The 22,008-nt window shown below is 44.4% G+C and overlaps 1 protein-coding gene, 1 long non-coding RNA gene and 1 other non-coding gene across 3 annotated transcripts in view; 2 read left to right on the top strand and 1 right to left on the bottom strand.

Moving 5' to 3' along the window:
* Window positions 1–3,202: 3,202 nt before the first annotated feature.
* LOC139025597 (uncharacterized) overlaps window positions 3,203–22,008 on the top strand; it is a 32,855-nt gene continuing 14,049 nt past the window's right edge. The window contains exon 1 of the long non-coding RNA XR_011477195.1: window positions 3,203–3,236. This is a non-coding gene — a long non-coding RNA (uncharacterized lncRNA). The remainder of the gene's footprint in view (window positions 3,237–22,008) is intronic.
* Window positions 4,168–20,156, top strand: LOC112074985 (testis-expressed protein 2-like). Its single transcript, XM_070440732.1, is given in 12 exon segments — window positions 4,168–4,516; window positions 4,743–4,970; window positions 7,374–7,401; window positions 8,347–8,479; window positions 8,716–8,764; window positions 8,767–8,814; window positions 12,780–12,900; window positions 15,468–15,575; window positions 16,011–16,220; window positions 16,652–16,772; window positions 17,724–17,751; window positions 17,754–20,156. Coding segments are annotated over 12 exon segments (1,623 nt in total). The 3' UTR covers window positions 17,954–20,156.
* Window positions 20,778–20,919, bottom strand: LOC112074987 (small nucleolar RNA SNORA50). The gene has a single exon (XR_002894888.1). It is a non-coding gene; the product is annotated as a small nucleolar RNA SNORA50 (small nucleolar RNA).

Here is a 22,008-nt window from a genome sequence, read left to right on the forward strand (position 1 = left end):
GAAATGTCAGAATAATAGTTGAGAGAATTATTTTTCAGCTTTTATTTCTTTCATCACATTCCCAGTGGGTCAGAAGTTTACATACACTCAATTAGTATTTGGTAGCACTGCCTTTAAATTGTTTAACTTGGGTCAAATGTTTCGGGTAGCCTTCCATAAGCTTCCACAATAAGTTGGTTGAATTCTGGCCCATTCCTCCGACAGAGCTGGTGTAACTGAGTCAGTTTGTAGGCCTCCTTGCTCGCACACGGTTTTCAGATCTGCCCACACATTTTCTATGGGATTGTGGTCAGGGCTTTGTGATGGGCACTCCAATACCTGACTTGTTGTCCTTAAGCCATTTGCCACAAACTTTGGAAGTATTGGGGTATTGTCTATTTGGAAGACGCATTTGCGACAAGTTTTAACTTCCTGACTGATGTCTTGAAGATGTTGCTTCAATATAGTCACATAATTTTACTTCCTCATGATGCATCTATTTTGTGAAGTGTACCAGTCCTCCTGCGCAAAAGCACCTCCACAACATGATGCTGCCACCCCCGTGCTTCACGGTTGGGATGGTGTTCTTCTGCTTGCAAGCCTCCCCTTTTTCCTCCAAACATAACGATGGTCATTATGGCCAAACAGTTCTATTTTGTTTTCATCAGACCAGAGGACAGTGTCTCCAAAAAGTACGATATTTGTCCCCATGTGCAGTTTGCAAACCATAGTCTGGCTTTTTTATGGTGGTTTGGAGCAGCGGCTTCTTCCTTGCTGTCGATATAGGCCTCGTTTTACTGTGGATAAGATACTTTGTACCTGTTTCTCCAGCATCTTCACAAGTCTTTTGCTGTTGTTCTGGAATTGATTTGGCACTTTTCGCACCAAAGTACCTTCATTCTAGGAGACAGAACGCGTCTCCTTCCTGAGCGGTATGACGGGCTGCGTGGTCCCATGGTGTTATACTTGCGCACTATTGTTTGTACAGATGAACGGGTACCTTCAGGCGCTTGCAAATTGCTGCCAATGAGAACCAGACTTGTAGAGGTCTACAATTTTTGGCTGATTTCTTTGATTTTTCCCAAGACGTCAAGCAAAGAGGCACTGAGTTTGAAGGTAGGCCTTGAAATACAATCCACAGGTACCCATCGCAATTGACTCAAATGATGCAATTAGTCTATCAGAAGCTTCTAAAGCATGACATCATTTTCTGGAATTTTCCAAGCGTTTTAAAGGCACAGTCAACTTAGTGTATGTAAACTTCTGACCACTGGAATTGTGATACAGTGATTATAAGTGAAATAATCTGTCTGTAAACCAATTGTGGAAAAATTAACTTGTGTCATGCGCAAAGTAGATGTTCCTAACTGACTTGCCAAAACTATAAGTTTGTTAACAAGAAATTAGTGAGTGATTGAAAACGAGTTTTAATGCTCCAAGCTAAGTGTATGTAAACTTCCGACTTCAAACTGTATCTAAATGACGCGTTTTCACGGATTTGATTATATAATCGTCGAGCCCATTCAATGATTAGGGGACAGGACCCGGAAGTATGCGTAGGACGTCACTTGCACATCGTATTTCCCTTCCCTCCCTCTGTCTTAGACATACACAAACAAAATTGCGCACCATCGCAAACGGACCATACAACACGTTCCACAGACAGATGGACAGACAGACACACACGACACACACACACACACTTGCTGTCGGTGAGGTCGTAGATCTTCTGGCTGATGTAGGTGACGTCAGGTTTGGGCTCGTTGTGCGTGGCCCGCCGGGCGATGTGCGGTTGGTTGGAGAGCGGCAGGGTTGGAGCCTCCAGACGTACATACACAGAGTGGGTCAGAGTGCATGGTACATTTCCTAGGCTCCATAGCTGGACATCTGGTTCCATCCAGCCCTGTTATGGGACAAAATACCACTGTTAACTCTCAGACCGACGCATGGAACAACATGGAGACTAATAAATAAATCGCACAAATGACATACACACACACACAAAACACACACACACACACACACACACAACTAATTGGGGACGTGTTGATGGGCTGCAATACAACCACATAAACCACACGCGTCTCCAACTTTTAGCTGACAGTCCTGGTCCATACTAACATCATAGTGAGAGAAATTCCAGAGCATGTTGATATGTGGAGATAGTATCACAACATGGCTTCCTCTAAACAACAACAACGGTCTGTTCAGTTCTCTTCAAGACGGGGAGACGTTACATCATGAGTTACATCATGGGCATGATGAATCATATGCGTGCTGTGGGGAGAGCTGACCCGTATGACCCCTCCTTTAGCTGGGCTATATTCTGTGGTTCACAGGCGCTATGTTTGGGCTGTGTTCCACAGGACCAGAGAGCCTCTCTCCACTACAGCTGTAGCCTGAGGCTATTGAGCTTCATGTGCCCACACGGGTTCAAACACACACGCACAAGTACACACACACACTCAAACAAGAACACAAACACACGCTTACTAACCGCTAGCCAACCGCTAAGCGTGTCTCCTCTGCGTTCAGTTCCAGCACATTGACTGGGTTAAAAGAGAACGTTTGACAAATCAACAGACCATTTAATCTGTGAGGTTGTTTCAGGGCAAACCTCAATGCAGCTGGAGGGAACGCTATATAGCCTCAGTATGTTGTTGGAATAGCCCAATGAGGATATTAGATTATCATTTAGCAGACACTCTTATTCAGAGTCTTATTAACAGTATTGAGTTGCATACATTTTCATACGGATCCCCATGGGAATCAAACACCACAACCCTGGTGTTGGCAAGCACCATGCTGAGCCACACCGGACTTTGATGTATTTCTTATCCAGCCAATGTTCTCTATCCCACTGGAAGCACCATTGTGAATGCTGCATGAGCATTCAGGAGAGGTTGTACATCCCAATATTTAAGCCAGTGTAATGTTTAATGTGTGTAATAACCCAAGCCACTGAAAAGTACTGGTGTGGATATTAGGATTCATGGAGGAGGAGAATTGTTACCTTGGCAACCATGCTGTTTAGCCATTCACAGAGAGGGAAGAAGACGGATATCTACAGACATATACTGAATGGCTTCCTGTCCAATCTGATAAAGTGAGTAGCCATCCTGAACTTTAACGACAAACAGAGACGCGATATGGAGAATTGGTTTGCGGCCCAAATGGCAAACTAATCCCTATATGGTGCACTACTTTTACCAGAACCTATGGGCTTGGTCAAAAGTAGTGCACTACATAGGAATAAGGTGCCATGTGGGACGCACAGTCTTGGAGATCCTCCCTACTCTCTCCGAGTCCCACTGGGGAAAAGCCAGCCATGTATCAGCTGTTTATCTTGTAGCGCTATCAGCAACATGTGCTCAGCTTGCTAAACTCAATAGAAGCTGCAGGCTATCTGTCCACAGTGACGACAGGTACTACTGGGAAGGACACAGCCTATCTGTCCACAGTGATGACAGGTAAATACTAGGGAAGGACACAGCCTATCTGTCCACAGTGACGACAGGTACTGTGGCGAAAATCCTGCACTTAAGTGCGCTGCCACTTTTAAGAGCGCATGAGCAGTAGGAAGGAGGAGATAAAGAGCTCGTTAAGCTCTATTGGAGAGAAGCTATTGATTGGGGCGACAGTTTTGGTTGTGTGTTATGCTGCCAGAGTTGTTTGTTATCTTCAGCGTATGTGGTTGTACAGTGTTTGGAACAATCCTCGGTGTGATCGCTCGACAACGTGGTTGTTTCTCAGTGGGACCGCGACGGTTATCGGATCAAAATCTCTCTCACATTCTTAAAATAAAGTGGTGATCCTAACTGGCCTAAAACAGGGAATTTTTACTAGGATTAAATGTCAGGAATTGTGAAAAACTGAGTTTAAATGTATTTGGCTAAGGTGTATGTAAACTTCCGACTGTATATAAAATTATATTTGTGTTTGTGGATGAATTTACCTCTGACGTTTGTGTGCTGAAGACCATTGTGATATGTTTTTGCCTATTCAAAAYAACGACATGTCACTTTCATACCATATATGTTGCACATTTGTGTATGACTGTGTGTGTGTTTGGGCATACAGACATTGAAGTGGGCCTCCCTCACAAGTGATATAAATACCTGTATCTGTCCAGTCAGCCTAATATTTTTAGAACACCCCCAAGAGGTTCATGTAGCGTGTAACATCCAAATGTGTCCCCAGATCCACCTGGTGCCCCAGAGCCTGGCCAGGAAGCGTGTGTGGAACAAGAAGTACCCCATCTGTATCGAGCTGGCCAAGCAGGAGGACTTCATGTCCAAGGTCCAGGCCCAGGGAGAGAGGCCCGAACCTGGGGAAGAGAAGCCGGCCGGGGTGGGGGAGAAGGGGGAGAAGCTGGAGGTTCCAGGTGGAGCTGGGGGTGGAGAGGAGCCCAGGAAACGCCCAGGGGAGCGGGATCTAACCRTGTTCCTGTTTGGGAGGACGGGTCGGGAGAAAGAAGAATGGTTCAGGAGGATTTTGGTGGCATCCAGACTTAAGTCTGAGGCTAATAAAACGTCCAGTGAGCATCCAGTGGGCAATGAGGGAACATTCAGATGAACACACAGACAGCTGTACTTTTTGGGGACCAACAATTGATTCCCATTCAAAATTCTATTCTCCCTAACCTTAACCCTAACCCTAATTCTAAGAGGATTACAGACAGGGAGATGTTAGCTAGACATTAACGTATGTGAAATMATTTCCAATAGAATTTGAACCCAGGTGTGGTTGTCGTTACCTAACAGACTGGCCTCACAGACTGGAGGCAGAGAGCAGGAGTAGCAGCCGTGGCAGCCTCATGGACGAGCCCTGTCAGAAGGACCCTTCCCTGGCCGGAGGGGTCAGGCAGAAGATGATGCTGGACTACAACGTCTACATGGCCAAGTACGTCACCACCCTGCCCCCGCTAGACAGCCCCCTGGCCAGCAGCCCCTCCCACAGCCCAGAGGGCAGCCCTGGAGCCACCAAGAAAGGTAGGTTGATGGGGGAGACCACAGAAGATCTTATTCATTCTATATGTAATTCTATGGAGTGACCATGTGACACAGGACTGATCAGATAGACATGTAGTTTAGTTGGCCATGTAATAGCATGTAACTGAACAATACAACAACTATACTAAGCAACAATATCCAAAAAGATTTCCACTTCAATAAAGAAATCATGTCAATTGAAATACATCAGAGATTCTATCAAGTGTGATAATATCCATGATTTCATTAGGATCCTAATCTGTTAATGGATTTCTACAATGGAGCTGGGAACCTACATGAAACCCTAGTGCTAGCGTTGTTCCAAACTTCTAGAACCCCTTATAATCCATGACCTCATTTTTTTGACATAGTACAAAATGAGTTATATTTAACAAAACTAGCTACATTTTATTCTCTGGCGACCCTACTAGGGCTGACGGAACATCTTGAGCCAAAGATTTACGACGGAACTTGTCTAGCCATGTTATGGTTGTCCAAATATTCTTCTTCTTACTATTTCTATTGAGGTTTATGACCCAGGTCTATCCAACTAATCATGAAGGGTTGTATACACCATTCGAGCGGTGATGACCATGTCTCAACAGCCACCAGTGTCTGGCGGACTAAGCGTTCTCTGTGTTATTAAGATAAGCTTGCCTTCTCCAGGTAACCACGGACTACAAGTTGAGCATCGGATTTCTTTTTTTACCCACTAAGCTTAAGTGACGCTTACTGTAATTGATAATCAAGGTCTGCAGTTATCCGAGATTTAACAAGAATTAAGCCTCTTCAAGCACAATTCTAAGAGACTGTCTTGCCTCGAGGTGTAACCATTTAAATTATCTCAATAACACATAAGGTAATTACCGTATTGGTCCGGTGTGACTATGTGTACCTACATCTCCTGTCATTCTAAGTCCTATTCGCGCACCCCGATAATGTCATGTAAGATATCATGGCTATATAACAAAAAACGTGGTCCGATATTTGAGTAGGGACATCCGATGTCCCTACTGAGCTCAGATCGTATCAAATAAATGATAATTAGTATTTTACGTGTCTTAGTGGACACCGTACTTAATTCGAAGAATGGATCAGCGTATATACGCAGTGCAGTATGCTGATGTGATTGATGCACCACTCGCCTAGTTAGTTCTCCTGCAGGCACGACACACTCGTGCTTTTCATGGACGCTTGCGCTTTGATCAGCTCCGTTTCGTGATTTGTGTGCCTTGTGTGATGTTTCTCTTTTTCTTCCTTCTGCTCGTGTGCTTTGGTCCAATCGCATTCGAGACAGTCCATTGGTTTAGCTGTATTGTCTTGGCGCACCTATTCAAACAGTTTTGCGCGCAAAAGTGGGTGTCACTTAGTACGCTTCTTATTCAACAAATTAGGAAGTGCAACAGAATGAACAATAACCGCGAAACAAATGCTCAATGGTGCCACTGACCCAATCCTAGTCATGTTTATGTGCAGTCATGTGATGGAACCAATTGAAGATAGCTTGAACATTTTTCAGTTCATTGCTCCGAGTGACCAGCTGCCGTACAGATCCTTGTGATGTGGGCCGTCGCCGTTGTATTTTACGAGTACTGAAACAATGACCGTTTCGTCTCATGGAGGTGGGTGAGTACTCCTATTGGAATAGTCTCGGGACATATTGCGTCTGCTCCTCTGGAGAGTCTCGGCGGCCTTTATGCGTGGGCTGTTCATCTCGAATAGTGTGCCATCCAATAAAAGTAACTCTGAATGACTATAGTGTAGTGTTGATCTGTGTTTTCTGCCGTGTGATTGCTCAGTATGACACCCTGCTCATAGCTCTACACTGGTTGACCAAGCCAGGAGCCACCATGTGTGAGGAGGAGTGGACTCCGCTTAGACCACATGACGCCATTACATCTTACTCTGTACATTTCTGAGCAGCCTCAGCGTAGTCCCCCGGATCACGCTGTGACTCGTGTCCGGAAATAGAGCACGAGAGATATATCGTTGAAGAGCACACTTTCGATACTCAAACACGTTAAGCGCGGGTGAGTTAACCGATCGTGAAAGGCTAAGCTGTTAGCGGTTGTGCGCGGCTTAATAGCGTTTCAATCGGTACTTCAACTCGCTCTGAGACCTTGAGTAGTTGTGCAGGTTATACAGCTCTACAGCAGCCTTACTACCGGTCAGGACAGTCATACAGCCATCCTTACTTGGTTATACAGCTCATAACAGCCGCCTTTACTAGGATATACAGCTCATACAGCACAGTCTTCTATGGTTACAGGTCTACAGCCAGCCTTACTATCGGTTATACAGCCGCATTCAGCCAGCCTAACAGGGTTCAGACAGCCTATAGCAGTGACCACATCGAAGCCCTGCGTTGAGCAACTCCTGCCGCGCATCACTGAGATAGCTCAGCCAGCCGGTCGTTATGTGAAATTGCCATGTCACTCAGTCTCGATTCAGACGCCGCCCTACCTACCGTTCGAAGAGCGAAGGACTGCTACACAGCAGAGTGAGCCTTACCTTATCGCCTCTGAGAGACCGGGTTTTCCAATTACATGACACGCTTCCGCTTAAAAGCTAAAAGTGTCTCTTAATTATGTATGTGTGCTATACCCACCAGTACTTCATCCTGTCAACTTGACCAACGTCAAGTGTATTCGAAGTGCTGAGTTGCCTATCAGTTAATACATGCCAGCGCATCAATATTCGCCTCTTACTAACCATGAGCATGTTAAGAGAATACAAGTTAACCATTTTTAACAGCCCAGCCTCTCCTTTGTGTACCTACGGTCCGACCAGCGTCCATTACTAAGGTGCCGCCAAGCCATTCACTCTCCGCAGCTTCAAAGCCAGTGTCCATACCTATGCACCGCCCTCCCTGCTATACCTGGGTAGATCTATCCGCCTTTACTCAGCCAGTTTACCATGTCCTGTTTGTTGCTGTTAATCAACAGACTGCGACCATTTTAGAGCGCTAGGTTATTTTATATGCTCGTTACAGCCCCAGTTCCTTACTTAAATAGTTTGGTGTCACCTGTGTAATGATCATGCTGTTTATCTTGGCAAAGGAGAAATGCTCACTAACAGAGATGTAAACAAATTTGTGCACAACATTTGAGAAAACACTCTTTCTGTGCATATGAGGAAATGTCAGCTCATGAAACATAGGACCAACACTTTACATGTTGCATTTATAATTTTGTTCAGTGTACATTCAAACTTTAGCAATGAGCAAGTATTCTCCGTTCGTTTCACATACAATTGATATTATACCCTGGACCTGACCTCTAAAATCAGTTGGATATAGAGTATGTATGTTTACACCTTTGTCTCACTACTGTTACTCCCACGTTGTTCCTGTCAGTTACCCAGCAGCCCGTGCGAGCGGCCGAGGCGAGGGCGGTGCCAGAGGCTGGGTGAACGCCTTGATAGGCCGGGTGTTCTGGGACTTCCTGGGGGAGAAGTACTGGGCTGACATGGTCTCCAAAAAGATCCAGATGAAGCTCAGTAAGATCAGGGTGATACTGGCATCCTGTCTCCTCTGCCTCCACATACAGTCAGCGTGTATATTCTTCTTATCTGTCTTTGTCCAGAGAGCTCTTTGTCGGTAGTCCTTTTTAAATTCCAAGCGTCTTCTCCTCCCGTCTTCCCCTCACTGACTTCTCAACACACAGAGGAAATGAGATGTAACTCAGAGGAAACACACTGTAAGAAAGGAGACTGTCCTGAGGTGTTAATTTCCTGTGTCTTACAGCTGCCGTACTTTATGAATGAGCTGGCTCTGACAGCGCTGGACATGGGCTTCTCATTCCCAAGATCCTCCATGCCTCCAAGCCCTCTGTGGACCACCAAGGTTGGACACTCTCTCTCTCTCCCTTCTTTCTCTCCTCTCCCTCCTCCTATCATCTCCTCTCTTTCCCCCTCCCTTCTGCCTATTGTTTCAGTCTCCACATACCCCTGCCTCTATTAACCAGAGTAATTCAAATTTTGCCTCACTCTTCCATGCAGAACTGGTTTACTCAGCGATATTTGTGGGTTTTCAAACATGAACTGTTTGTTTCAAGTCCTGCACATCTCCATTGGGATTGGTCTGACTTTGACTAGGCCATTCCAAAACTTCAAATGTGTGGCTTTTTAGCCATTTACATGTAGACTTGATTGTGTGTTTGGATCATTGTCATGCTGCATGACCCAGCTGCGCTTCAGCTTCAGCTCACAGACGGATGGCCTGACATTCTCCTGTAGAATTCTTTGATACAGAGCAGAATTCATGGTACCATCCCAGTACCACCACCATGCTCAACCGTTGGCATAAAGTTCTTACTTTGGAATGCAGTGTTTGATTTTTGCCAGGCACAATGGGACCCATGTCGTCCAAAATGTTATACGTTTGACTCATCTATCCATAAAACAAAAATTCAAACAATTGAATAAAAAAATTAAAAGGATCATCCAGGTGCTTTTTGACAAACTTGAGTCAACTTTTGGATGAGATGGGTCCCATTATGTCTTGGTATTGGGTGTTGCATAACTTTGTTTATGAAATAAATCAATTAAAATTGTTGTGTTATTTGTTCACTGAGGTTCCCTTTATCTAATATTAGGTTTGGTTGAAGATCTGATAACATTCAGTATGAAAAATATGCAAAAGTAGAGAAAGTTAGAAAKGGGGCAGATACTTTATCACAACACTGTATATGTTATTGATTAGGATCTAAAAGGCCAAACTAGATCAGCACTCCAACTGAGAATGTGAATACAGCCCGAGGCACATTCATTCCTGCATTGATATGTCTGACTTTGGGATGGGATGAGGGGGAGAAGTGGGAGGCTAGTGAGTGGGAGGTCATATTGATCCAGTCATGTGGGTTAAGTCTGTTTTTCATGTTTTACCTGAAAAACCTTTCATTGCTAAGCTTGAATGTCTCACTGTCTCGCTTTAACGGGCCACTTCTCCTTAAAGGCCCAGTGCAGTCAAAATGCAGTTTCCCTTGGTTTTGTGTCATATTGTACAACAGCTGATGAAACTAACACTTTAATGGAGTTTTGGCTTACCTGGTGACATCAACAGGCGGTATACGTTTTAATAGACCAAAAACAAAGAGAGTTCTAAACCTCTCTGACAATACCAGCTAGTTTTCAGTTTTCCCCATTCAGACCACTCCCAGACAGTCCTATTAAAATTATTGCTTTTTTTGCCAAAAAGCATTTTGTTTGGGGACCATTTTAATTCAAAACAATCACAGTAAGGTACTTAATTGTTACCCAGAAATTATTTGATATTGAGATTAAAAAAAGGCTGCATTAGGCCWTTAAAGCTACAGTCTGGGATTTGGGAAGCTTTCCATATTCAATTCAAGGTTAAGGGTTAAACTCCTAAGGCTCTACTGCAGTGTTTCCCAAACTCGTTCCTGGGGACCACAAGGGGTGCAGCGTTTCCCAAACTCGTTCCTGGGGACCACAAGGGGTGCCTAGTACTACACAGCTGATTTCAAATCATCAAAGCTTGATAATGAGTTGATTATTTGAATCAGCTGTGTAGTGTTAGGGCAAAAACAAAAACCGTGCAGCCCCTGGTGCGGCGTCGGCCCTATGTGACTGAGTTTGGCAACATGACTGCTTCTGCTGTCTTGCTACAGTAGAAGCATCAGGTAGCCTAGTGGTTAAGAGCGTTGGGCCAGTAAACGAAAGTTTGCTGGTTTGAATGCCCCTGAGCAAGGCAGTTAACCGCCAACAACACTGCTCCCCGGGCACCGATGATGTCGATTAAGGTAGATCCCACACCGCTACTGATTCGAAAGGGGTTGGGTTAAATGCGGAAGACACATTTCGGTTGAATGCATTCAGTTGTACAACTGAATAGGTATCCCCTTTCCCATAAGCTCCTCAGTCTAGAGAGATTATTGCACACTGTCCTACACAACACAGTTCCCATGGGCTTTCCCCCCAGGCATTATCAGCTAAATGCTTGCACATAATGAGCCCTATGGGATTACTGCTCAGCAGCTCTGTGCTCCTCTATTCCAGGAGGATGATGAAGCTGATATAAGTTAAGGGCTTTATAACCGTTATCATCTGAAGAGTTTCCAAGAGAGTTAGTAACAGAATCCCTCCCCACTTTCAGTGTGGGATAGAGTGTTTGGAGAGAGATCGAGATGAAGAGTAAACATGTTGATATTTCCTCCCGTATAGAGACGTGATATGACTGAAGAGCTTAATTTCACTAGTGTGCACACATACATACAAACACACACACACACACACACACACACACACACAACACACACACACAACACACACACACACACACACACACAACACACACTTGTATACACCAAAAAAGCTGCTGGGTTCTGACCTTTCCCACCAAAACCAGGAAGAAGCTGGTGAGTTAGCCAGCTTCTGAGCCAATCAGAGGTGAGGCTGCCCTAGAGTTGACCTTTTGGTGTGTTTACTAGAGGATCATTCCACTCGCTTACCAGTCAGACACAGCATGTGGCTTCACTGCAATTAGGAGTCAGGTGGGGAACCTCTGGTTAGTCTACAAAAACAACATTAGCATTTGTACTTTAGAGACATGCAATGTTTAACAGAGTTTTACAATAGTACTAATACAGGGCCAAAGCAAACAATGGTGAATTAATTATCTTGAAATTGCATCTAACAGTGGGTAACATAAGAACTTAGTATTCAAGTTGTTGTTCATGTGTGCTCCCACCAGGGGCTGCTAGCGACCAGAGTTCCCCAAAGGCAGATGTGATGCTGCTTAAGGCCGCTACACACTTCACGCAAACAGAGCGACGGAGCGTCGTATACGTTACAACATTTTTACCAGAGTGAGAGAGAGAGATTAGCAGCTACTCTTCCTGGGGTCTAAACAGTGTTAAAACAATTACATCACAGCAAAACACAACAACAGCTACTCAATCAATAACACAATACATCATACATTATTACTCTATTATACAACATTTACAATATAAAATACACTATACCACAATATGACAACATTGCATTGTGTGTGTGTGCATGTGTCTCTTCACAGTCCACGTTGTGCTGTGAGTTGTTTTTTTATCTGTTTTTTTCAATCTGATTTTACGGCTCGCTTGAGTTACTTGATGTGGAAGAGAGTTCCATGTTGTCATGGCTCTATGTAGTACTGTGCATTTCCCAGAGTCTGTTCTGTACTTGTGGCATGTCTTGTGGGGTATGTATGGGTGTCTGAGCTGTGTGTTAGCCGTTTGAACAGACAGTTTGGTGCATTCAACACACCTCTCACAAACACAAGTAGGGATGCAGTCAATCTCTCCTCTACTTTGAGCCAGGAGAGACTGACTTACAGGTTATTGATATTGTCCCTCCGTCTACATTTAAGGGCCAGCCGTGCTGCTCTATTCTGGGCCAACTGTAATTTGCCTATATTCTTCTTTGCTTTACTTGACCATATAACTGGGCAGTAGTCCAGGTGGGATAAAACTAAGGGAGCTCTTACTGCTCTTTGCCTCAGGCTCACAGTGGATGAGTGACTTATCCACTTACACATAGGACCAAGAGCTTTTATATACCGTCAGCATTAGCTATACATTTTTGTGCTTTTGTGGTAACTAATCCGATATGGCTGTGTAGTTTGTTGGCTGCATCCTCAACGGTGGAGAACGTTTTCATTACAGGGAAGTGTGAAAACAGTTGTGCATCATTATTCCACTATTGTCATCCAATGTGCCAACGATGGTATGTTAGTAATGATTTACCATCCCTCTTTTATCCCTTTCTCTCTCTCTCTCTCTCTCTCTCTCTCTCACTCCCTACACTTTCTAGGTCTGTGGTTTGATCTGGAGGTGTCCTACACTGGTTCCTTCATCATGACCCTGGAGACCAAGATGAACTTGGCCCGTCTGGGGAAGGAGGGAGAGGGGCTGGGGGAGCAGGGGAAAGAGGGGTGAGTATGGAGGAGGGGTGGGGGAGCAGGGGAAAGAGGGGTGAGTATGGAGGAGGGAGAGGGGCTGGGGCAGCAGGGGAGAGATGGGTGAGTATGAAGGAGGGAGAGGGGCTGGGGAGCAGGGGAGAGATGGGTGAGTATGAAGGAGGGAGAGGGGCTGGGGGAGCAGGGGAGAGAGGGGTAAGGAACATGAGATAGGTGGTATTTAAAATGTTCTATTTACATATGTGGTTAAAAAGAGCACCAGGGAGTATTATAAATCTTAAAATAAAGTACATACTTATATAGTACTTTAAAGTATGTGCACCTCTTTGGCTATGTAGGCAATCACATGTGAGGAATTAGTGGCATTCAGGATGTATGATACTGAACAGAGTGACTTAGCAACACCTTTTCTAAATACTTATTGGCTCCATTCACTGCCTAACTTCATCTGGAACTGTCAAAGGTTTTTTTGACATCCAACAAAAATGCTATTTGTCAATTAGTGGATGCTGGGAGGGGATAATGAGAAGTAATTTTTTGCTGTAAATCTAGGATCAACAGCATGGCTTTGAGCATGTGCTAATGGCTGAATTGATAGGGTTTGTTCAGTGTTGTTCTACGCTAGTCCTGGGACTCATAGGATTTGCAGGCTTTTGTTCCAGCCCACACTAACACACATGATTCAAGAACAGGTGTGTTAGTGCTGGGCTGGACCAAAAACCGCACCACATGAGCAGGATTGAAAACACTGCGTTTGAATGAGGGGCATTGTAACTGTCACATTTGCATATTTTTCTCTCTCATTCCTTTATGCCCTCTCTCTCTGGATTCTACCTCTGACCTCGGTGGATGTGTCTTATTGCTGGTGAGTTTGGGAAAGATTTCTTTCTGCCTGGTATACTGAAATCAACCCTCTTTTTTTCTCTTTTCATATTTCACCCTCTTTTGTCTCATGGAATCAGCTCCCTGCAAGCCAGTCGATCCTTTAAATTCCCCGCGAAGGAAGTCGTCGGTACCAGATCTGTTTGTGCTTTTGCCATCTTCTATGCAGTGTCACCAACCTTTTCTGAGTCAAGATGCAAGCCGATATCTACAGCTCAGATTTGTTTAAACGTGACTTAACGTAAGCCCATTAAAAACAGTTCTGTAACAATGAGGTTTGTACAGTAGACTATAGGCCCAATACATTATCATTGCATATTGCTATGCTTGAATTGCCCTGCCACAGTTGTTCTTCTCTGACCATTTTGAAATGACATTTAAAAATATTTAGGTATATGATCACACTGTTAATAGCAATGCAAGCTTATCGGAGCACTTTGCTATCGACTACTCCTTCAATGCAGCTGCAGTGCTAGTTTTAGCGTAAGTGGAAGTAGGGAGAACGCACATTTTATTGGTTAAGGTGTTGACGGTGCTGAATAACAACTTAAACATAAACTTACTCACAAAATCAGCAGCTCTTTGCTGTATTCGTAAACTTTTTGAAATCTCACAGTATCAACTTTACTGTGCCTTCGAGGCTTCTTTTTACCGTCTATGGCTCGAGGAAACTGTGCACACACAGTGATCTGAGCTACCTGATTGGCCAGTGGTAGACCTATAGGTGCACTTGATTTGCTCTTTGGGCCTGGGGGTGCCCCCTTAGCGCGGACGCCGAATAGGGAGGAGGCAATTGACAGGGCCGTGTTAGGCCGCCGGGGGGCAATCGTGGAAGGGGCGGTTTGGGGAGTTTTTCGGCTGAATGGCGCTTGACGGGAAGGGGGTTTTTTATTTTTTCTTTTTTTTTCCCGCGGGGGGGGGGGGGGGGGAAAAAAAAAAAAAAAAAGTTCTCCTTCAGACACATGAAATTGTAGAAGGAATGGGAACACTGCCTTCCTGGTGCAACTAATGATGCTGAATCAAGTGCACTTCCCACCAACAGTGAAAATAATAAAAAGGAACACAAGGCTTTATTATTGKKTTTTTTACAGAAATGTTTGGTGATCTACTAGGAATGCCTTGGAGATCGACCAGTCGATCGTGATCAACCGGTTGGTGACCACTGTCCTATGRCTTGCCAATGACCATAGGAATTAGCAAGACAGCACAAACAGATGTGGGACCAGGCTATTTCCCAGCCGAGGCCTCTGAGGGATCAATCGTTCTGGGAATGTTTAATAGGGGGTTTGATGATAGTTTTTGAGCTGCTCAGCAAATGCTCTTCGGAGTGTACTTGGTTTGACGAAAAGGGAAGGAAATCCCTCTGCAAACAGTGGGGATGGCCTTGTGAACAGAAACATGACTTCTCATGCTGTACCACATGGGAGTCCTTTAGGCTTTAGTCTATGGTAAATGTTAGTCCCCGTTCAGGACTGAAGGAGTGTCAATACCTCAGCTTTGACCGATGGAACGAGCTGCTGTGTCCAGACTGGATTTGCTGAGGGCTTCCTAGGCACAAATGCTGCCCACACCGCTCCCCAATAACAGACAATTGTTCATACTCATTTTCATCAGTTTTCCACTTCCATTTCTTAAAGCTGACTAATACTCATCCCCTTTGTTCTCATGTTTTGGTGTGTGTTTTGTGTGTTCAGGTCCAGACCTCGGGCCTACTGCCTGGCAGACAGTGATGAAGAGTCCTCCAGTGCTGGATCGTCTGACGAAGAGGATCCCCCAGAAATCCCCATGGACATGCTGGGGGCAGAGGGGTGAGAACATCATTAGCATCAGACCGTGTCTGTCTCTGTTTCCATTAGTGTGTTTTTATAGACTTCAGAGACTCTTTCTAACACTAATTGGTGAATTGCAGCTCATTTTAGCTGTTAGAATATTACAATGAAGAAGATACAGAGAACACAGTCAATTATGCAGGCTAATAATCGTGCACAATTGTAGGTTACACTTTATTTTACAGCCCGGTTTAAGGTATTGTCCTAAGTGCCACAAACAGATACAGGCAGGAACTGCTTTCCGGCCCAGAGTGACAGAATGTACCCACTCACTGCCCTCACTCCCCCCACTTCCTTTTCCGACACCTCTTTCACCTCCTTCACTTCCCCCCCTCTCCCTCATTCTGTCCTCTCTCCCTTCTTCTTCCTCCTCCTCATCTCACCCTCCTATTACTCCATCTCCTCCTCCCTCAGTTTCGTCGGAGGCCACCGGCCCAGTAAGATCATGAGGTTTGTGGACAAGATCGCCAAGTCTAAGTACTTCCAGAAGGCCACGGAGACAGAGTTTATCAAGAAGAAGATCGAGGAGGTGTCCAACACGCCACTGCTTCTCACCGTGGAGGTGCTGGAGTGCCGCGGGGTGCTGGCTGTCAACATACCACCCCCACCCACCGACAGGATATGGTACGTTCCATCCATGCCCACCTCCCCTCACTGACAGGATAATGGTACGTCCCAATACCTTCATACAGTTACATACCACCTCCCCCCACCATTAGGATATAGAATGCCCCATCACCCTCATACAGTATACATAACATCTACCCCCGCAGACAGAATTTGGTACATTCCGCTCCATGGGTAAGGTCTGAATATTGAATATCCAGTGTGAATATGCATGTTATTCAGCTATAGAGATACAGAAGAGCTTAGCCTGGCTTGTTGACACAGTAGCCCACATGTCCTCTGCTGGTAATATGAAGTAGAGGAGTCAAAGCATTGTAAAAAAGGAAGACTAGTAGCTCACTAGTTCAATGGGTGTAAGAAAAACCTTCCCCAGGATATTAGGATACAGTAAGCCAATGGGTGTAACATAGGGAACCTTCCCCGTCCAGGTATGGCTTCAGGAGTCCCCCCCACTTGGAGCTGAAAGCCCGGCCCAAGCTGGGTGAGAGGGAGGTCACGCTGGCCCACGTCACCGACTGGATCGAGAAGAAACTGGATCAGGAGTTTCAGGTACGCTGAGACCAGGGAGAGTAGAGCAATAACGGCTCTCTACTTGGATTATGTAATAACTGTATTGTGTGATCTGAAATCCAGGAGCTTTGACYGAGTTTTTCCTGAACATGGGATCTGCCTGGGAACATCTCTGGGCTCTATAGTCTTTCCTGGTCAGAAAGATCTAAGTCCCCCTAACTATTTGTGAATACAATTTGATTAATCATATCATCACATGAATGTGTCTTTTGTTCAATATGTATCGAAAGCTTTCCATTTCTCTTAGCTTTGCATCTCTTCCCTTGTCAACAAAGTGAATGTCTTCCCAGTGTTAGACAATGATGGGAATGGGACAACAGAAGAGTGGTTTGTGATGTATTTACAGCAGCCCACCAAGCTGTACTTCAAAGACAGTATGCTTGTGGCTCTCTGTCTTCATATAATGATCAGGCTGCTCCTAGAACTCTGCCCTGAGGCACACCTGTTGACAACTCAGTTATTCTGCAGGCTACGAAGTAGAACTACATGTATCCCTGTTTAAGACTTCTCTACATTATTATTATCCTTACCACACACACCCAGGCACAGAAGTACGCACACATCAGTTGTGAGTGGCTATGTATGGCTTCCCAAATACCAGACTCCAGACAATCCCAAATCCAATCACACAGAATAAGATTGACTGCAGTCTCCTGTTTTTGTCCGAAATCTGCCTTTCTGCTGTTGTGGCCTGTTTGTTGTTTTCACAGAAACATATACTGTATAACTACTATAAATTGCTATTTTTGTGATACCGGCTAGACCAAAGCACCTCGTTCAGCATTCAAGTGATAAACTAAGATTGTGTTCTTGTCAAACATGCAGACAAAACGCTTATCATAAATGTAATAAATATTCGTGGCACCCCTTTAGCTTGAAGTGTTTTCTGTTTTACTCCTAGTTACTCAAGTTCACGTTTTTGTTCCACAGAAAATATTTGTGATGCCAAAATTGGACGACTCTGGCTACCCATCATGCACTCTGCCACGGACACCCGTTCTAACGCCAACCTGGCTACTGTGACAACATCGACCGATGCCTTGAGGGACCCAGACCTCTCGGAGCCTGACTCTTTGACATGTGAAGACAAGACTCTCCGTTTCTGGGGTGTTGCTAAGGATAAGTCACTGGCGATAGGACAGGGAGGCCCAGGGACCTGACATCCCAGTAACCACTGGTGCCAGCGCCGCAGTGGCGGGGCTTACTGTTCTCCCCTCAGAACAGTGGGCCAATCCCACAGCCACTCCAGACTGTGAATCCTCTACCAGGAAGTAAAGAAAGGCAGAGATGGAGAGACAGCCTGCTTACTTCTCACTTGGCTGGAAATACTGCATCATTGGTTTGAGGGAATATTAATCCGAGGATGGTGTCAATCAGACAGGTCATGGATTCACAGACCATTTGGATTGTAAGTGTGTGGTCAGACAAATTGCCATGCAGTGTAAACTGAAGAACCACACTACCTGTGATATACAGCAGCTACACCAAACGTCATAGACGAAAATGAAAAGTGTAAGTCGCTCTGGATAAGAGCGTCTGCTAAATGACTTAAATGTAAGTGTGTGTACTAATCGGAGTCCATGATATGCCCTGCATTTCTTTTTCCATTGAGATTCAGACCTGAAACCCATGAAAAAAGAATGGGTGTAGATGGTCATAGAGAGAAGGCTGTGTGTGTGTGATTTGTCACATGCTTCATCATCTAACGCACATATGGGCATTGTGAGACAATGTCTATCCCTCTCTCCGCCCCTCCCTATCCATCGTGTGGCATTCCTTATGCAAACAGGTCAACGCCACTGTGCATCGATCAACAATACCATCCTACCCCCAAAACAACTCAAACTGCAGAAGGCAGGCTCATGTGGTAGTTCTGAATAGCCTGGATGATACCCTTGCCTGAGACCTGAAAATGTGTTGGATCCTCAAGATAATGTCTATGCTTTAGCTCAGGTGCTCACACACTCTTGTGGCATGGGTATGAAACCCGAGTAAGTCACAGATGAAGGCTAAATATAGTAGTTACGACTTAGTTACTGACTGTATAGCTTGGGAGCTTTCACAAAAGGCATAGGGCCTTCAGTGTCTTCTGTCCACCATTGCCTCAGCCATTCTGAAGTCAAACCACATTGTTGACGAAATACCAACCATAAATYTATGTATTGTCACAATAGTCTTACAGCTATGATGTCAAAAGAGGTGTGTAGTGTAGACAGAAGGCCTAATGAATGTACCTGTACATGTAAAGCAGGCAGTTCCCTAACTGKGTCAAATATAAAGGACCCTAATAGACTGCTAACTTAGGGCTCGATTCAATCAGATCCGCTTTAGGCGACATCTGCATAACGGTTGTTTTGCCGGTGGAACTGCGTTCGAGCAATCAAATCCACAAGCGGCTTCTGGAATTATACCTAAAGCAGACATGGCCATTGTCTGTTTGGAGTCGCATTAAGAGAAATCCTATGCACTCGTTTACAAGTTCGAACATTGGAATGTGAGATGTTTTCCACACCTTAATTAGGCTGATAGAAATCCTCTTTTTTGTTGTTGAATGATTTTCAATTTGAGCRTCATTATTTCTATATAGACTGTACTTTCTCATTCTGAACTTCTGTGTGGGCCGGTGTGGCTTTGTGACAATGATCACAAGAGCAGCTGCTCACCGATTTCACAGCTTCAACAGTTACACCTCCAAAACATCTTTGCGGGTGTCCTCTATCGCTGGTAAATGCTTGATCTGATTGAATCTAGGCATTACTTTGGCAGTGGTAGGAGATATTTTCAGAGTAAATTTTCTATCAACTGTTTTAAAACGGAGGTCAAATGCATTTGTCTCTAGCTGTCTTATAGGCCAAGCAGCACTTTCACACACACCTCTTTTTAAAACTGTGTTTCTCAACCTTTTTTGTACCAGCAACTGGCAAATCTGGTGTCTTATTCAGGGGGTGAACTTGTACAGCAAGTCTCACAATACAGAAACAGGCTCCTGCCCTGTGGTCCATTCTAGTTGGGACAAGGCATGCTTAGTTACTGCCAAAGCTATGCGTTTCCTCTTTGGAGCACCACCGCGCTACATTAATTGTCAGACACCCATCAGAGGGACTGATCAGCAACACCCCAGGGCCCAGAGGTTGAGCATCACTATCTCAGACCACGTTCATTACAGCTTTCACACTCAGAACATGTTAAGATGCCTGCAGCCGGTGATTCAAACAGCCATAACTAATGTCAGCCATACCGCTCAACCAATGGAAACAAGCCATTCAGTAAATACAACAGCTTTTCTTGATCATTTCCTGTCTTGAAATACCTGACTTCATGCTGTGTACATATGACAAATATTAAACAATTTCAAACAGCAAAGACTGGCGTAGATGGCTTTGAAACCTTTCAGATTCATGACATTTGCAAGAATAACTCAATTTACAGGCAACATGGGTTGTTTGCCACAACTTTGTTCAAATGTTTGTATGAGGCAGAAGTGCCATTTGAATAACCAGAAATTCTAGGCAAACAAGTGTGCTGTTGAGGCCATGCCATTGCTTCTTTGCCACCGTTTGTTACATTTGCAGTGACGGGAAAATATTCAGGAATTTCAGTTGCGTTGAGCGATGTCACTACAGTTCTGATCAATTTTTTTTTTTGCTTGCATGTAACTAGTAATGCTTTGACAATGGTAGCTGACATCCTAGGCTAAGATTAGATCATTCAAACTAATGAGTGCAGTTTGGGCCATAAGGACTGTGTGCTTTTGAGTTAAAGGGCCACTTGCCCATGTGGACAGATAACACAGGTTCAATTGTCACTGAATAAATAGTATGTAGAACTAAACAAAAAAATAGTTGATTTAATCTGCCTATAAACAATATACTGGTTTATTCCTTGTAGCTCTAAAATGAGGGAATGGGTACCTCCAATCACCCAAAGCCTTATGACATATACAGATTAAAGATCAAAATACACACATGACAATTATTAGTGATTAGATGTGAGTTGCATTTAAAAGAGAAACTTGGGATGAAATGCCAAGTAACCCCAGTTATAACAAGCCTTTGATTTGTTCTTGCAGCTGTAGCTTGGCCTACAGAGCCATGGAGAGGGCTCTGCTGGTTCAAAGACAGTGCATACAGTTACGATATAAATGACCATAACACAAAACATTCCACTACAAATGTGACTTTATTGAACAACTTAATAATGTTCAATAAATTGAGTTGTATTAGTTGAATTCTCTCCATGGTATTCATCTTGGACTTGTTCCATGACTGCATCTAGATCCATGACAAAAAGGGCACAAATTAGCCTACTATTTCAAACAGACAGTCAGTTTGATATGAGAATGGGTTATGTCAGATACAAAAGGTAACTTCACCATCAATCAGAAGTCTAACGCGTAAAACATCATTCATAACCCCCCCATTGCACTACAGATGTCAAGATCACAGTATTCACCTTCAAGTCTTTGAGGGAAAACTGATGATGCAGGGTTCCTTCGTAGAAAGGAGCCACGCTGTTAATGGCTTCACGCCACCTGCTCCAAGACTTAAGCCACATTAACTCGACGATTCCCTGAGTGGCAAAGGCAACAAAAAAAAGAGTTATTCACCAAGACTGGAGACAACCACATTGATGTCCATGCCTGGGTTATGAGTCAGAACAACAAAAGGTAACTTCACCATCAATCAGAAGTCTAACGCGTTAAAACATCATTCATACAACCATGGATATTTTCCTAGGTTATTGGATTGCCATTGCATGCAACTACCTCAAGAGAACACAAGGGGTTCCATGGTCCAACGTGGACGCAAGGGGCCATGCTGCGGACCACGTGCGCAGTCTCCGCACATGATTGTGGTGCTCGTAATGCCTCCGACTTTTCTGAGGAATAGATTCAAAACATTAACGAAATGATTTAGCATCAAGGATGTTTAAAGTCAATCCAGATGTCGATAAATGAACCTTACCTTGAACGAGTCCTAAGTAGCTAGTTAGCCATTAGCTACTGGCCTTTCTACTAACTTCCTTGCCAAATTACATAATAGGGATTAGTTGACATTCACTCACTACAGTTTTCAATGCATAATCTTTTAGCGTCCATCAAACAATATYGATAAACAAAATTCGAGTTTAGMCTGCACAGATTGAGCCATGCGTCTGTAATCAGCCATACGCTCCATGTTTCTCTTGCTAGARGTAATGTGACCGGAAAACCCCC

The sequence above is a fragment of the Salvelinus sp. IW2-2015 genome, unplaced genomic scaffold (genome assembly GCF_002910315.2).
Source record: "Salvelinus sp. IW2-2015 unplaced genomic scaffold, ASM291031v2 Un_scaffold2917, whole genome shotgun sequence".
NCBI classification, from domain to species: Eukaryota; Metazoa; Chordata; class Actinopteri; order Salmoniformes; family Salmonidae; genus Salvelinus; species Salvelinus sp. IW2-2015.